The sequence below is a fragment of the Melanotaenia boesemani genome, chromosome 5 (assembly GCF_017639745.1).
Source record: "Melanotaenia boesemani isolate fMelBoe1 chromosome 5, fMelBoe1.pri, whole genome shotgun sequence".
In the NCBI taxonomy this organism is placed as follows: domain Eukaryota; kingdom Metazoa; phylum Chordata; class Actinopteri; order Atheriniformes; family Melanotaeniidae; genus Melanotaenia; species Melanotaenia boesemani.
In genome coordinates this window covers 8,253,519-8,272,284 of record NC_055686.1, presented here as the reverse complement: position 1 = coordinate 8,272,284, position 18,766 = coordinate 8,253,519, and the positions used below count along the sequence as shown (strand labels likewise).

The window sequence follows — 18,766 nt, the reverse complement described above, 5'->3', positions numbered from 1 at the left end:
AGCTAGCCTGCTCCAGACCAGGCTAACTGCTCAGGCTAAGATTAATCCTAGCGAGTCACCTGCACGTCCAACGTCAATTCTGTGAGGAATTAATGTGTTTTACAGCATGTCCATGGTCTTCCTAAGTATGGCGCGTCATTTTAATCATCCAGTATTAAAATAGTACATATACAGTCACTGTACATTTAATCCAAATCTGTTCGTAATCGCAACAGCCTTTTTATATGGATTCGAGTTGTAGTATTATTATTCTATTCTATTCTACAGTCATTTAGCAGACGCTTTTATCCAAAGCGACTTACATTTGAGAGTAAGAACAACACAAGCATGAATTCAAACAAGATGGGACGTCATAATTAAGTGTTAGTCAGACCGCTTTGAGTCCAGTTAGACCCAGGTGCTGTCGTGTAGTGCTAGTGCAGTGCATATAATTTATTTTATTTTTTTTTTAGTCATTTTATTTAAATACAGGATCACGATTTCATCACACAATATCAACTTGGTCATAAGTGCATGATTTCATCAGGCCAAGTGTTATATTGCTATACTAATGAAGACTGCTCGTCAAATTGCTGTCAGAGGTTTTATAAATATGTGTTTTATTGCATTAATTGAGATTACAAAACACAGCGGATGAGGTTACAAAGGTGTATTCAAAGAAATCCGTGACGAGGGCAATGTAGAATATTCAGGTCCAACTCCCCTTCACCTGTTCCCTCTTCATAATGGCTCGCCCTTTTTCTGGACGATGTGCTGGACGAGGAAGCCCGCATCCTCAGAAGAGCATTCAGACGTGAATGAGTCTTCGGGGACAGGTCAGATCCCCTGGCCTTTGGAGATGACTATGTCATAGAAAGATACAGATTTTCGGGTGATGGACTAAGATATTTATGTAGGCTGCTGAGTCAAAAAATACAGCACCAGACAACGCGAAGCCATGCCCTCACTGTACCACAGATGATCTGTGTCACATTGAGATGGCTTGCGAGTGGGAGCTTCCTTTATTCTGTGGGGGATGCAGAGAACCTCAATAAAGGAACCATTTGCCGGACAATCAGATGCGTTTGTCTGGCGCTGAAATCATTCAGCAATATATTCATCACCTTCCCTGGCCACAGAAGACCCCTCTACATCAAGGAGGAGTTTTACAAGATTGCAGGTAACCTCAATTTTAATGTGCACCCATTAGTTTCTAAGTATATCTGTCACAGTTGGATACTCACTATTTTTTGTTACAGCTTTCCCTAACATCATTGGGGCAGTGGATTGCACACACATAAGAATCAGACGCCCCTCAGGTGAACATGAGGGAGATTACATTAACAGGAAATCCTTCCACAGCATCAATGTTCAGGTAAGAGTGATTTGTGGTTATGACCTACATGAATCTGTTCTGTGCATTTAATGACCTTAATAGGCTACAACTAAATATTTCAGATGATCTGTGATGCTGACTGCCTTGTGAGCAATTTAGAGGCAAAGTGGCCTGGCTCAGTGCATGACTCTAGAGTCTTTCGGGCTAGTCCAATTTATGAGAGACTTTCACAAAGTAGCCCACACATTTGTACTGTAAGCACCTTGGACATTGTGTGTGTAACTCTGTTTTCTAAATTATATTTTGTATTATCAGGTGAATTCTCTGGTGTGCTGCTGGGAGATAAAGGATACGCCTGTGAGTCATTCCTCTTGACTCCCCTTGCAGATCCCCAAACCCCACCACAGCAGGCCTACAACCATGCACACACCAAGACAAGGGCTCGAATCGAGATGACCTTCGGCCTTCTGAAATCTCGGTTTCAGTGCCTGCACCACCTGAGGATTTCCCCGGACAGAGCCTGTGATGTTATTGCTGCATGCGTAGTACTGCATAACATTGCAGGCCTAAGAAAGGAGAGACACACAGCAGGATTTGTGCATAACGTAGATGTACTTTAGCCAATACTCACAATGTTACCAGGCCGCTTAGGAGACTGTGCAGCATCCGGGTCCTGTTACACATTTTCTATTAGCACCACATCACTGACTTCATATCCTTCATGGAATAAATAAGCAGGCCAATCCCATAAAATTGACATGCCTCAAGCCTTCTGGACTCCACTGACACAGTCTCCTCATCTGCAGACGTGCATTCTGCAGCTGCAGATGTGCCTTCCCCCTGCCGTATACATGCAGCGAGAGGACTTGGATTAAGATTTCACAGAACATACCAAGCCTGTGATTTCGAGACACTGTACTAACCGGATCATCTTCTGGTGGCTCCAAAAGTGTAATTGTGTTCCCAGACACTGCAAGGTTATCCAAAGTCAGACACTATATTATATTTGATTGTGTTCCATGTGCAGTAGAATTGCAGTACTTTGTGTACCTTGTATGAAGCGGACAGTTTCTGTGACTGGGACAGAGTCAGTTATTGTCCCTCCCTGGATCCCCTCCATCACTGGCCTCCCTTTATTTAAATGGAGTGCCAGTTCCTCTGCTAGAGTCATATCCTGGCTTGGTGGGCCGCCCCCTGTGCCAGTTCTATAGGCCTTTTTTTAACTGCTACAATCATACAGACATTGAACATGTCAGCAGACACCTCATCTATTCACCTCATTTGTTCACGGTTATCTACTTTGGAGTCACTTACCAGCCTGCAAAATGTTCTTATATTTAATTTTTTCTTGCTGCCAGGTCCTTTTATGGCCAGACAGGTTTGTCCTTTATGAAGGACAGAAAGATAAAATAGATAAAAACCTTACATGAGGAAAATAGATTAAATGACACATTGTGGATAATTGTTTGCACCTAATCATACTCTACATTTCCTGAGTAACATGCACCTGCTTGTCACTCTTAAAGTATACAACAGTTAGTGGATTTGAAAAGTAACTCCTTTAATTGTAGCCTAATTATGACAGTTCCAGTGGAGCACTGTTTATTAATTGTACAGTTTTTGACTACTTACGCATTGAGCCGGTCGGTTATTGTCTGCCAGGCTCTCTCGCGTTCTTTACTTATGGCATTGGTATTGCCTTTTTTCCTTATAATATCCTTAACTTCGTCAGAGAACTCCGTCAGGAGCTGTTGTTCAGCGGCCGTGACGTAGGACGCGCGACTTTTATCCATTTCCCCATCAGTGATTCTGTGAGCGATCGCGAGGTCTGCTTCAGTATGCCGTGCACACGCACTTATCCCAACTATCTTCACCTGGCTTAACCTAGCCGCACCTGCTCATCCTGGCTCAGCAAACGTGCAACCAATTAAGCCAGGATAGGCCGCGCAAGCTAGGTCAAGCTGGGCTTGCTTAATCATCCTGGATTTCTTTATTCTGGTTTCGTGCAATACCCCTCTGGTGTCAATGAGGAGTGGATGAATAATGGATCCAATCTTCTTCTTTTTCTTCTTTTTCTTCTTATTGTGTACTATTATGCTTTATTGGCAGTGTGTAAAGTCAGACAGTTTTCTAAGCTGTGAATCATCTCTAAAAAATGTGATTTCTTTTTAAATAAAAATCTTTTTCCTGGGTTTATTTTTTGTTTCTATTTATTTACTGAATTACAGTCAACCCTTGATACAGATACTTATTTCCTCCTCAGCATTTGTTTAGACCTGTTTGTGTGTAGGTGTAGGTGTAGTTGTAGGAAGGGAGGGAGGCGACCACTCCCCCATCAGGACAGCAGTGGGTCCTGCAAAGACCAGGAAGAAATCAGAGAACACAACCCCGTCTACAACCATACTGAGACAGTAAAATGTTGTTTCCACTCATTTTATTTATTCTAAAACTGGTTTATAGTCGAGCATCAGTTTAAATCCTCGTTCATACCTTTAACCAGAGACTGCTGAGCACATGATCTTTAATGCTGTAGAGAAAACTGGTTTTGGATTTGCTTTGCTTCATAAACTCATTTATAATAAAGATTACACTGTTCCCGGAACAAACGTTACATTTAACTAAAACGTTTGTCTTGTTGGGAAGATTCCACCACTTGTTTTTACTGGCACTGTTACTGCTCCAGTCATTAAACTGGTCTGTTGAGGAATGAGGACATAAAGTAAACACTGCAGCTGTCTTCAGCCTCACCGCAGGTTTACTAAAACTGACAGTGTTCACAGTTTCTACTTATATGACCATCAGAATCTCCTCAGTGGAAAAATGGGAGGCTTGTTTATTTACTATGACCTCATCCTGCACAGGTGTGTGTTGGAGATGCTTCACATGTAAACAGGTTGTAAAAGACTCATAATCTTTGATAACAGTAAAGAACATAAAGCAAAGGTTGTCACAACATCAACTTAACTCTTCTTTGTTACATGTTTGCCCTCCGGTTAAAAGCTTGTGGAATGAAGTGTGACAGGTTTGCAAACACAATGAAAAAGGTGAGCTGCAGGTGGTGCATGCTGTTTCCACATTCAGGTGCTTTCCTCTCGTCATGTCTTTAGACTAAAGGCAGCGTAGCTAAATAATTACTGTCAGGGACAAAGAGCAATCTGAGTTAGTGAACCTAAAAACACCTTTGTGTTTGTACCAGAGCAGTCAGATTAGGCTAAGTGGCTAATGATAAAGCTAAATCTAAACATGCTTTGTCTGTGTTCTTTACACTGAAGTGTCTCCAAATTTCAAAGATACACAAAACTTAATCCACAGGGTTTCATAAGTAGTTTACCCTCCTTTTACAGCTAAAACAGCTTTACTTTCTAAGGTTTTCCACAAAGTTCAAGAGTGTGTTTATGGGAATTTTAGTCCGTTTTTGCAGAAGTGTGTTAGTGAGATCAGGCACTGGTTTTACTCTGATTCATCCCTCAGGTGTTCTGTCAGGACTCTGCAGACCAGTCAGGTTCCTCTACATCATTGGTTCCCAAACTTCTTCTGCAGGACCCTTTTCATGTGCAACAGTAATGTCAAGCCTGTCCCCCAGTTTGGGAACCACCACTCTACACTAAACACACTCCTCCATGTGTTTAGAAACCTTTACATTTTTGTGATTCCACAGGTCAGTTTTGATTCATGGTTTGTAATGTAGGAGGAAATGACTGAAGGGAAAACATATTGTTGAAACTCCACTTGTTTCTCAAGAAATTCAAGCTTGATCATGGTTAGTGATTTGCTTTAATTGAGATTTTGTAACAGTTTGTTGCTGTAAATAACTGAAGCATTATATAACCTGTCAGCTGCTGTGTGACGCTGATAAAAAATAAATGGATGAACAGCAATGAGTGGTAGTTTGGGTTTTAGTTAATAAAATTTCATCATATAAACATGATTTAGTTCTCTGTAATGAACTTCTCAGCTGCTTCATCTTCTCTAAAGTCTTTAGTGAATTAAAAATTGAAAAAATCAACTTCATGCAACAAAAACATTTAAAACAAATGAGTCTAAGTAAATAAGTTTATTTCTTAATTGAATATGAAAGTAGAAAAAAAGTAAATATTGTGTATACAAAGCTTAATAATGTGACAGAATTTTTTGGTGTAAACATAAAACACATTAAATATAAGACAGTATTTTCAGTTTAGTAAATTAGATTGACAAAAAAAAAAAAAAAAAAACATCCGGCAAAACTGAAACTTTTTCATGTGGACTTGTGGAGTTATTCCTCAATCCTCCCCTCCATCTGAGCAACAAACTAACACCCACCTACCTGCCAAGTGTGGGTTCAAATTGGTTTTGAAGGGTATAAATAAAATCTTACTGTCCAGTTTGGTAGGTGATGAATGAAACAGAATTTAGGTTATTTGTCCTGGTGAAGCTGTTTCTTGTAAACAATATTACATGATGTATCATCAATCCATTGTATTAAAGAAAAGACTTGAAAAATAGCTTTATGTTGTATACTTAGAATTCAGAAATAATAAAAAGGTGAAAAATACTCAATAAAAAGGAAATAAAATTGCTTTAACTCCATGGAAATGTCGCTGCTCTTCCTCTTCAATCTGCTCAATCTGAAAGTCTCTTTTTCCCATCAGCTCGAGCTGCAGGAAGAAAATGTGTTACTGGAGAAAAATACGAGTTTATCATCTGTACACTTAAAACAAATAAATGCTCGACAGCAGAACTCACTGCTGCTCTGATAACTAATTTGAAATGATCTGATTTTATTGTATGAATATATCATGGAAATTTCAGATAATTTGAAGAAAAATGAAGAAAACTTCTAACAAAGTGAAGCATGTGAACTTAGTAACAGCAAACAATGGGACTTTACCATTAAAATGTTCCGTCAGACATGCAGAACATATTTCCAAAATGTCTCTACCTGCTCACTCACTGTTTTACTTTCTTTATTGAGTAAATTTTGGCCTTTCCTTTTTTTTCCTCTTGGCCTTTTCCCTCTGTTTTCCAGAGGTAAGGAGCCTCTTTACTTCCTGGGATTACAATATAGGTCATTTAGCCCTTCAACCAGGATTCAAGAGGCATTTAAATATCTCCATGACAACCATGTTTGTTTAAAGAAAAGGGAAGGGATGGGCCCAACATTACACATAGGGAGTGTTGTACAACAGAAAGAAATTTGCTTTCATTTTTGTATTTCTTCATCTGTTTAAAGGCCCCATTTTATCAGACCTGGGAATTATCACCTAGGATGTCACTGTGTCATGGAGTCTGAGTTGGTTTGGGTTAAACACTGGGTGCAGTGGTGGGTGAATGCTCTGCTGTGGTGGGTAGTTTGGGTTAAAGTAGCCTGGACTGGCAGCACAGTTCAAACACTCCATCTATAAACTTATCGCTGCAACATTTGCTTGTTTTATTTCTTAAAATTTGCTTCAGGCTTTCTACTTGTGTTATTATTGTGTCCATAGCGTGACTTTACCTCAAAGGAAGCTGGCAGCAAAGTCTCCCGAGTATCCGGTCAGCTCAGACCCCCCCTTTGTCATCTCAAGCCATAAACTCTTTGGGATAACTGAGAGAGTTGCACCTGAACGAGCACGTGCATGGCAGTTGTTAAATCTTTCTTGAACCCGGCCCTCAAGTGGCAGTTTGTAAGGGGTGATAATGGCTATAGGCGACTGAATGCAGGGATATCCGCCATCACCCAGAATAAAAAAGCCAGGTGGTGGGTATTCAGCATTCACATACACACTGTAACTATGGTTATTGTGATTTGACAAATCTCTCCAGAGTGTTGGTCCTGTACCTGCTTATACCCTGAAAGTTACCTGGCTCAAGCAGAAGCAAAAGGAAGAAGAAAATAAATTCAAGAGAAGCACTAATAAATAAATAAATAAAACATGAAGACAAACAAGCATCGAAATCAAATCTCAAATAAATACTAATGGTTAAAATAAAGCAAATGGAAACCACTCTGAAAATATGAGATGTCATGGTCTTGGGGATTTAACTTCTTCTGTTAGGTGACCTTTTCTCTGAGATTTCAGGATTTCTGTGTCATTTTGGTTTCTGTTGGATGTCTGTTTCAAGGCCTGTTTACTTTAGTTTAGTGAAAATAGTTAGTCTCACTTCCTGGTTTATTGTAGAGTCTTTACTTCCTGTTCTTGTTCTTGTGTAACACCTGCTCTTTGCTTGTAACATAACTCAAAAGTTGGGGATAGATATTGATGAAATTCTCAGGAAATCTCTGAAATGGAAAACGGAACTTGTGATTAAATTTTGGACGTGATCCGGATCACCGTCTGGATCCAGGAATATTTTAAAGGATTCTTTACTAGGCAAATTTATTTGTAGAGCACAAATCAATAACAGGGTGATGAAAATGGCTGCTAGTCCTGAAGGTTTTCCTTCCTGTTAGAACTGAGTTTTTCTACTCCACTATCTCCTCCTGCAAACTCACAGTGGAGGACTGAATCAAAGAATATTAGATGCAATATGTTGGTTTCCATGGATAGGTAATTATATTTTTATGAATTAGATTATGTGAACGCAGTCAAAAAACTTTGATCATAACTAAACTACAATTAGTTTGTTGGTACAATGCAAATAAATTGAGCTGAACCTCGTGGATGCACATTCAGTTTCGTTCAGGGAGTTTTTTACCATTCAGTCACAAGTGTAACATCTTTCTTGTTTCCCTTTTACAACTTCTCCATTCTGTTTGCCCCAAATTTCAGTTCCACTTGACTGGGGATTTTATAATCCTTTCTAATATTTTCTAAGATCAGTCAGGTGCCACAGCTCATTCAGATCTGCAAAGACTAACTGCAGATTCATTAAGCAAATTAAAGTGTAAGTGTTTTCCCAGAGGACCCGGTAATTCAAACCACGACAGGAGTTGGATAAGGCAAAAGTAATTTATTGTACAGGTGGAAGCGCTGGGAAACTGGAACAGTCTGACAGGACGAGGGAGGATCCAGGAAGACTGTGGCATTCAGGAATCTGCGAAAGCTCTGAATATAAGGGCATCAATCCAAAATCCAAACAGCATGGTCAATATAGCAGGCAGAGGTCATACACAGAGTGGCAGGAAAACGACTACTTATCCGGGGCAGGCCAGAATCCGTGGTTGGTCTAAAACCGGGTTCAATATCCAGGCAGACTTGGGGCAAGATAATCCGATGAGGGTCAGGCAAGAGGAATTCATGGCATAACAGGGTCAAAGACAGAAAATCAGGAACATGAAACAAGGCTGGATCTCATCAAGGCAAGAGCAGTTGACCATCTGGCAGGGAAGCAAAGACTGGAGAGGGTTTAAGTAGAGCAGAGCACAGGTGAGACAAGGGAGCAATCAGGGAACTGCAGGGGGACCCAATGAGCCTAATCAATGAACTGGAAGCCCAGCAGAGCAGCCACCATGACAGAACCCCCCGCCCCCCCCTCAATGGCCGGCACCCGACGGACCACCAGGCATGGCAGGATGAGAGCGATGGAAGTCCCGAACCAAGGTACGATCCACAGCAAAACGGGAAGGAATCCAAGAGCGCTCTTCAGGCCCGTAGCCCTCCCAGTCAACGAGGTACTGCAAACTCCGGCCCCGACGCCGGGAGTGGAGGATGCGCCGCACCGTGTAGACCGGACCACCAGCAATGAACCGGGAATATCACAGGCTTGATCTGAGAGACATGAAACGTGGGATGTACCCAGAGAGACCTGGGCAGACTAAGGCAGACAGCCACTGGGTTAATCACTTTAGCAATGGGAAAAGGACCAATAAAGCGGGGAGCCAGCTTACGATTCTCCACCCGAAGGGGAAGGCCCTTGGTTGATAACTACACCTTCTGTCCAGCCTGGTAGTTGGGAGCTGGGATCCGTCGCCTGTTAGCAGACCTGGAATACAGGGCAGAAGTAGATAACAGAGCCCGGCGGGCCCGTCGCCATACCTTTTGACAGCAATGAGCTGCAACATGGGCAGAGTGAACCCCAGCGACCCCCTCCTGGATCTGGAACACAGGAGGTTGGTAACCATACACGGTATAGAATGGGGACAGGCCGGTAGAACTGGAAGGAAGGGAGTTGAGGGCGTACTCCACCCAAGGCAGGTTCTGCGACCACATAGAGGGATCCTGCTCACACAAAATGCGGAGCTTGGTTTCCACTTCCTGTTTGACCCGTTCCATTTGCCCATCAGTCTGGGGAGGAAAGCCAGAAGAAAGGGCCACCTGGATCCCAAGTAGGGAACAGAATTCTTTCCAGAACTTTGACACAAATTGCGGACCCCTGTCAGAAACAATACTGACTGGAAGACCATGAAGATGAAAAAACTCTAGCTAGGATGACACTGAGTTCCTTGGATGAAGGCAGCTTGGGAAGGGGAACCAGATGCGTCATCTTGGAAAACCGATCAACGATGGTGAGTAACACAGAGTTATTGTCCGAGACAGGTAAACCTGTAATGAAATCCATAGACAGATTAGACCAAGGATGACAGGGTATAGGAAGAGGCTGTAATAGACCAACAGGTGGTTGACGGGAAGGCTTGGCTTGGCTGCAATACCTGCAGGACTGGACAAACTCCTTGACGTCCTGGAACAGAGTTTCCCACCAGAAATGACCCTTAACCACAGATAGGGTCTTGTTAACCCCTGGGTGACAGTACAAATGGGAGCAATGGCAAAAAGACAATACCTCAGGCACCAGGTGACCTGGGTCAAAGAGTCGATGTTTGGGGCAGTTGACTGGTACTGGATGATGTTGATGTGAATCGGTTATCTTGTTCTCTAGGTCCAACCTGGTAGATGCCAACCGTACAGAGAGTGGTAAGATGTAATCAGTCTGATTTGTGATCTGCTCCTCCTCTGAGGAGTCATGGATTCTGGAGAGGGCATCCGGTTTCTTGTTCTCAGTTCCTGGTCTATAAGACAGAGAGAAGTTGAATCGACTGAAGAACAAGGCCCACCTGGCTTGTCTGGGGTTAAGTCTCTTAGCAGATTTTAAGTACTCTAGATTCTTATGATCCGTCCAAACAATGAACGGTACAGGAGCCCCCTCCAACCAATGCCTCCACTCCTCAAGCGCCGACTTAACAGTCAGGAGCTCCCGGTTACCAACATCATAGTTCATTTTGGCAGCAGACAGGCTCCTGGAAAAGAAGGCACAGGAAAGATGCGTCTAATCATCTGAGCATCTCTGACTGAGAATGGCCCCTATTCCGGAGTTAGAGGCATCGACATCAATGATGAACTGCCGCGATGGATCTGGGAAACAAAAGGACAGAGCAGAGGTGAAGAGATGCTCACCTCTGCTCCTGTAAATTAAATTTCTTTGTAGCACAATCGAATGACAGGGTGATTCAAAGTGCTTTACAGAAAATAAGAAACATAGTTAAACATTAAAACAAAAAGGGGAAAAAGAAAGAGACTGGTTGGAGACGATAGAAAGGCAACAGGAAGTCTAATAAGCACTGGTTCCCACCAAGGTCTGCAGAACAGGATCTCTGAACACACAACACGTCCATCCTTGAAGCAGATGGGCTACAGCAGCAGAAGACCACACCGGGTGCCTCCTGTCAGCTAAGAACAGGAAACTGAGGCTACAGTTCACACAGACTCACCAACACTGGACAATAGAAGATGGAGAAACGTTGCTGGTCTGATGAGTCTCCATTTCAGCTTCACATTCAGATGGTAGGTTCAGAATTTGGTGAAAACATCATGAAAGCATCAATTAATCCTGACATGGACCAACAATTTAGGGCTCTGTTGTACCAACGTAGCATTGTTTAACCGCTACAGCCTGCCTGAGTATTGTTGCTGATCATGTCCATCCCTTTATGGACTACTTCCAATGGCCACTAATACTGGCTAATACTTCCAGATGGCTACTTCCAGCAAGATAATGCATGATGTCACAAAGCTTAAACCATCTCCAACTGCTTTCTTGAAAATGACAATGAGTTCATTGTACTCCAACGACCTCCTTAGTTGCCAGATATCAATCCAATAGAGCCGCTTTGGGATGTGGTGGAACGGGAGATTCTCAACATGGATGTGCAGTTGACAAATCTGCAGCAACTGAATATTGATTGCTAACCAGTCCTAGCAAATTGTATAATATAGCTAGTAATTGCATATACACACATTAAAGAATGAAATTATTTCAATTTGTGAAATAATAATATTTCTGTATTGTTCATTAAAAAAAATCAGTCACTTAATTACAGAAATGCATATATTTAACACCTCAGGGCAAACCCTAACCCTAACAATAAATTATCCACAGAAAAACAAGTCCTTACTGAAATATTCTCTCTCAGGCTGCTTCTCTGCAGCCACTACTTCCGTGCAGATGAACGTTGCTCCCAACCAATCTCAGTTTTTCCAATATGACCGTGTCACTCTGACATGTGTGGGGACCTCCGGTGGTTGGATAGTGAAGAGGAACACAGCGCTCCGAACTGCTCAGAAATGCAAAAAGGGCTGGGCAACCCCACGCGAGTCCTCCTGCACCATCGACAACGCTTACCCAGAGGACACTGGAGTGTACTGGTGTGAATCTCCAGAAGGAGAGAGCAACACCATCAACATCACAGTGACTGGTAATGCCATATTTACATGTATGATTCTGTCTATTTTATTGTTGTAACAAATTAAATTATATAAATTCTTAACTCAAATTTACATTTTAGCTCATGGTGTGATCATTAAGAGCCCTGTACTTCCTGTGATTGAGGGAGATGATGTTCCACTTCATTGTTTCTACAAGGAAGAGGGTGATGAAAATGCAACATCAAACTTTTCTGCCAACTTCTACAAAGATGGTGCTTTTATTGGGAGAGAAGAAACAGGGAAGATGACTCTGAGAGCAGTGTCCAAGTCTAAACATGATTAGATGCATGAAGATATTCACCACAAACCTGGCTGACAGTGAGGGGTAAGGCTCTGATTCATAGTCATAAATAGGTTCTGGTTGCCATTAAAATAAAATTTGTTGGCAGCATTAAAAAGAGGGTCAGCTTTCCTTTAGCCCCTCCCCCTCCCTCTCTGCTGTGCACTAGGTTTGCTGCACAGCCCCTCCCTAACAGAAAAAAAACAATGTGTCATATGTGACTTCATATGGTTTTTCACATGTCACACCAGTGTTTTGCACATTGTTTTGAAACTATTTTATTTTAATTTCTAGTGAAACCCATCAAACCAGAAGAGAAACCTACTGGTTTTATATACTGTAGGTGCTGTACAGTTCATGTTATTTTAACTTTAACAGTGTGACCATACAAACACACTGTATGACTTTGTCAATGAAGCAACTAACGACAAATCTAGAGACTTTTTCTGGTGTTACTGGAATCTTTTAGAAACTGACGTGAAAGCACCTTTACGTCTTGTCAATGAGCAGCGCTTCCGCACCTCCCCCGTCCATTAGCCCTCACAGCTGCAGTCAGAGCAGGAGGCGTTCACCTCTGCCCCAGGACCAGACTGAAAATGAAATGGGAAAAGCTGCTGCTGGTGGATCCCAACCTGGCTTACTGTCAGAAATTAATTAAATAATTATATCAATATATTAATTAAACATATTTATACTTATTAATGAAGAATGTGGATGAAATCTTTAAAAGAGATTAAAGTACTGTAACGTGTTGTAGACTCTTAATCAGAGAACAGCTGGAGCTGCTAGTAAAGTACTTAAAATGACACTTTAACTTTAAGACTGTTAATACTGGGCCAGCAATAGTTTCTATTTCTTTTTCTGCTGTTTGGAACTGAAATGCAATTAAAAGTATTTTTCTAGACATTACTAGGGCTTGAGTTTACAATATTTAAAAAAAAACATTTAAATAAAAAAAAGTTGCTTTTTGGGGTAAATTTAGCTATGTGATTAAAATGCGATTGATCAAGAATAATTAATTACAAAGCCGGTATTTGATTAGATGTTTCTTTTTCAATAACGTGCCACCTCTAATTAACACCATTTAGTAGCAGATAGATTTTTCTATGTAACAGCAGTTTGTGCAGCTATTTTTGCTTTTTTTTTTTTTTTTTTTTTTTTTTTTAGCTCTTTTCAACCTCTTCCAGGATTTTTAGGGGTTGTCTTGTATGTTATATTCATGTGGTCTGCAGTATTGCCACTAAATGTCAGTCCAACAAAACCACAGCCTTCACACCCATGTGTACAGTTTCATCTGCATTCCAGTCCTGAACTGTGACTGATTAACATTTCTACTGCTACACTTTTTGCTCACATTAGAAGGTCTGTAGGTCAAAAAGAAGAGTTTTACCTTTTTATCCGAATAAAATATAATCTAACTTTTTTAATTTGGAAATGGTAAAATGTTTAAAGCTGAAAGTCGTTTCTGTGAGCTGAAAAATTTGTCATTTTGCTGCTTGTTAATGTGCATAAACTCATCCTGCCCTCAAAATAAGAACATTATTAGAGACAAAGTAAAATGAGGTCATGCCTATTTGCTTTTAGCTTATAACAGGAAGTACAGCTTCTATTCAGTGTGAAATCAGTAAGTTCAATGTTCAGTAAACTCTGGCACCCTCTACCTGATCTTCAGAGTACCACGTCATATGACAACGATAATGAAAATGATGATGATGTGATGAATAAGAGACAGGGTCAGGCCTGAAATGGGAGAGATATAGGTTATCAATCATTTATCAGTGATGGTTCTTCTGGTTCCCTTGCAGCCCGAGCTCAGGCTAAGAGGACATCTTCCAACCAGGGACTGATGGGGGGAAAAAAATGATGAAGAGGAGCAACAGTCGGTGCTGATATTAAATAAGCTTGTTCAAATAAAAATAGAAGAAGGCAACATCATTTCAATTTCTAAACTACTTATCGATTATTAACATATTTATACAGTATTTGTGAATTAACATGTTTCTAAGTGGTGTTTATGGTCCATTTAATATTTAGCCTGCATACAGTGAAATATTAAAATCTCGCCGCAGCTGATGAGCTTTATTTTATACAGAAGCCAACAGCAGCTGGGCTCACATTTTTTAACACCTTTTTCTCCGGATTACAGGGAAATTTATCCCGTTATCTCAAGAAAACAAACTGTTTTCTCAAGATAACAAATTATTCAAATGCAGAGATGTGAGGGTGCTGGAGCTGCTCCTGGTCCATCACAGAAGCAAGAGACGATTTCAGTCAGACTCATAGTCATTCCCAGCGAGAAGTTAGAGACTCAAATAAACCTAACATGACTTTGGACTGTGGGAGGAAGCTGGGAGAGAATCCATTCATCCACAGGAAAAATATACAAACTTCACAAAGGTTTCCTCCAGAAACCTACTTTACTGTTGATATAAAATAATTATAAACATAGTATATATTAACTATGTACATTAATAAATTATATATGATTTTATTGAGTGTGCTTGTGCCCTACTAGGAGAATCACGGACCTCCTCCAAGCGTTCTGTCACGCTTTGGATGCAGCAGTTTGGCTCTGAGGGACCTCTGCGGGACTGTCAGTTTTCACGGGGTGGGGGGGTTTAGCCATTATCTTGTTCTCTCCCAACACCTCAGTTGGCAGATCCAAGGTACACACCAGTACAGAGCCGTTCGGTACTGGGATGCCTCAATACAGCAACAGACTTAAGCTGATGTCCGACTGAGCAACATCCATCACTACATGATCCATACGTCCGATTATACTTTTATCTATATATATATATATATATATATATATATATATATATATATATATATATATATATATATATATATATATAAATATAACGCTCCTCCCTGAGCTGCCACCGTGGTGATTCTAGTGGCTATGTTGTTGGAGATTTATGCCCCTGGTAGGGTAACCCATGGCAAGCAGGTACCAGATGAAGCACAGCCTAAAACACCCCTATGAGGACTACAAATCATGGACCCAGGTTTCCCTTGTCCGGACTTTAGGCCCCCCTCTGGAGCCAGGCTGGGAGGTGGAGCGCGGAGGCGAGTGCTTGGTGGCGGCGCCTTTGCCCATGGGGCTTGGTCAAGCTCAGCCCAAAAGGTTGACATGGCTCCCGTGGGCTCACCACCTGCAGGAGGGGCCATAGGGGTCAGGTGCAGTGTGAGCTAGGCGGCTGCCAGAGGAGGGGAGCCTGGCAGTCTGATCCTCAGCTGCAGAAGCTAGCTCTATGGATGCGAATGTCACCTCTCTGGTGGGGAAGGAGCCTGAGCTGGTGCGCGAGATTGAGCGGTTCCAGTTAGATATAGTTGCACTCACCTCAGTGCATGGCTTGGGCTCTGGAACCACTGTTATGACCCCGTCTCACAAATCCCGTGGGTCGACAACAAAAACGAACCAGACCAAACTTGTGTGTGTGTATATATATATATATATACACACACACACACACACACACACACACACACACACACACACACACACACACACACACACACACACAATAATTTAATACAAAACCAGGTTCAGTTACAAATACAACAGAAAACAACAAAAGGTGTCCGATGTTCGGTATATCTTGTCCGGTTAAAGTAAACGAAAACCAATTAACACAAGGTGTCCTCAACTGGGGAAATATTTAACTTTAACAACTATCAATAATCAAGTAATCACAAAATGAACAGTTTTCTTTACTTTTACGACTTTAAACCAAAATATATATAATTCCAAAATACTATACAAACCAGAATCTTGTTATTCTTATTACTTTTACCAAAACAAAGCTTTTTGTATAAAACCAAACCAAAATCAATACCACTGGGTATACTAGAAAACGAACCAAAATGCTATTCAAACTACAAACAAAACTTAGCTATTAAACTTATCCCAAAGCTACTCACACACAATGAGAGCGAACAATCTAAATTTACCTCAAACCAAACACAATAGTGTATCTAAACTATAGGGAAATCTAAAAGCTCTTACAACCACTTGGTTACTCAGACCAGCCACTACAACAATGCAATCCCAATTGGCCAGCTGTGGGCCTAATAGACAACAGCTGCCTCGAATGCTGGTGCTGCTTCTCTTTTAAAGGCCAGATGTTCTGCGGGTTGGTTGTTAACGTGGAAGTGCGGGGAGGCAGCCGTCCAGTCGGATGTCCAAGGTTGATTTCCCACCAAATGGTAAGCGTGACTGGAGGCGACCAATCAGGGAATCGAAAGGGTAGGGAGGTCTACTTCAGATCCACGGCCAATTGCAGAGTTGCAACTACAATGCAGCATTTGCATAAACACAGAAACCGGCATCAGGCTGGGGGATGTGACACCACTGTTCTTGAGAGGGACTGGACCCTCTTCCATTCTGGAGTTGCACCTGGTGAGAGGCGCGGAGCAGGTGTGGGCATGCTCGTTGCCCCCCGACTTGGAGCCTGTACGTTGGGGTTTATCCCGGAGGATGAAAGGGTAGCTTCCCTCTGCCTTCAGACGGGGGGACGGGTCCTGACTGTTGTTTGCCCTTATACACCAAACAGTAGTTCAGAGCACCCACCCTTTTTGGAGTCCTCGGAGGGGGTGTTGGAGAGCATTCCTTCCAGGGACTCCCTCATTCTGTTGGGGGACTTCAATGCCCATGTGGGCAATGACAGCAAGACCTGGAGGGGTGTGATTGGGAGGAGTGGTCCCCCAATCTAAATCCGAGTGGTGTTATGTTGTTGGAATTCTGTGCTTGTCATGGATTGTATATAACGAACACCATGTTCAGGCATAAGAGTTTTCACATGTCTCTATCTGATCAAACAGGCCACAGACATCAGGGGACATTTCTTTCAAAGCATGCACAGCATCTGCAGCTGTGTTGACCTTGTACTTGTTTTTAAACATGGCCTGTTGGACTCTCAAGTCTTCGTCTTTCAGTTCAGGATATTTGCAACTGCTGCATCATTAGCAGTAGGAATCAGGAGTGAGTTTTCCAAATCTTCTTATGTTTGAATACCTGGTTGCATAGACCTTTTTCAAGCTGTCTTTGACCAAGGAGACTGCAGAGAGCATGCTCTTCATTTTCTGAGTCTTTTTCTGGAGTCATGTGTTTTGAACCTCTAGTTCCCCAATCATATCTAAAGCAAGCAAAAGTCCCAATACAACCTTACCCTGCTGTAGTCGAACACGTAAGCCCTCTGCTCTGTTTGCAGACTCAGAATGATTTGCAGTCATTTCATCTAGTGCACCATCCCATATTGACTGAGAACAGCACAGATAGCAGGTGAGTGTACAGTCCACCTTGTGGGACATAAAGGCCTGATGGACAGGGCTGGCCCTTCCCCATCAGCTGCAGCAATGCAGTCTTACCAGACTGCCCAAAGAAATGTCCCAATGTCATGTATACAGTCAAGTGCATTTCAGAAAGCACACAAGGCTGAGCAAGCTTGTTGTGTAATTAAACTGACACAGTGTGCTGCACAGTGTATATATGGTGCTAGTACAGTCACTGAATAACAGCCTGTGCACCTGAGTATTTTACAGTCATATTCAAAGCTCCATTATATGCCTGATCTCTGAGGTCCTTTATTGGCAAATTCAGCCTCAACATCTGAAATTATGCTGGCAAGGTTTTCACCTGTTGTTATTTCATACAACCTTATGAAGTCTTTGTGCACCAGTTTCAACATAACATCTGCAATTTTCCTGATAAGTGATGAGCTCATCAAAATTATCTGCTCATTTTGACAATCCCAAGAAGTGCACCCCCCTCTGAATGACTGATCATCTTTAGCTTTGTATTTCAGAAGCTGGTCAAGCCTTGCCAGAAACATCTCATCCCCTGACCATGGGCAGTGAGGGTTTGCCTTATGGTGGGTTCAATTGGACATGGTGTGTTGGAAATGGGAGCTCAAATAAACGTAATCCCAAAGATGTTCGTTGCCAACTACTCTCAGAATTACAGACGTACAACCAAACATGAACCTACTGTTTTCATAAGCAACAAAGAGCATGAATTGAATTCTATGTAAGTTGTTGAGTATAATCCGACTTTCTGAGTTAGAGATCCAACTTCACAGGTATTCTGATTAAAATTCTGACTTGGAGTTAGAAAATTCAGACATTTGTGAACAACTGGAATGCACCATTAGTCGAACCACGCACATGCAAACAAAGAACTAAATTACCAGCATCCAGTGCATCTGGTGTGTTTTGCCCTCTGACGTGACATTGACAGCATCTGTCACCTGCTGCCCTTCTCTGCCTTTCTGACCATGGCGATGACCATGCCCCCCACACAAAACCTTTTTACATTTTGCAATGTGGACCATCAGGATCTCAGCCTCACATTCTAAAAAAATTCAATTCTTCCATTCTTTTTCCATCCTGACCCATTATTATAATTATAATATATATATATATATATATATATATATATATATATATATATATATATATATATATATATGTGTGTGCTGGGCAACGATTAAAATTTTTAATCGCCACTAATCGCATGACATGTTGCGATTGATCGCGATTAATCGCATTGTTAAGCGCAAAATGTCT

The 18,766-nt window shown here is 41.7% G+C and overlaps 1 protein-coding gene and 1 pseudogene across 1 annotated transcript; both read left to right on the top strand.

The window, feature by feature from the left end:
• The first annotated feature begins 738 nt into the window (after window positions 1–738).
• LOC121640330 lies at window positions 739–1,536 on the top strand (annotated as a pseudogene).
• Window positions 1,537–10,508: 8,972 nt separating this feature from the next.
• On the top strand, window positions 10,509–12,199 carry LOC121640328. The gene is made up of 3 exons (XM_041986040.1): window positions 10,509–10,592; window positions 11,591–11,906; window positions 11,997–12,199. Exons 1-3 carry the CDS (start codon window positions 10,509–10,511, stop codon window positions 12,197–12,199), a joined length of 603 nt encoding a protein of 200 aa, XP_041841974.1.
• Window positions 12,200–18,766: the final 6,567 nt, after the last annotated feature.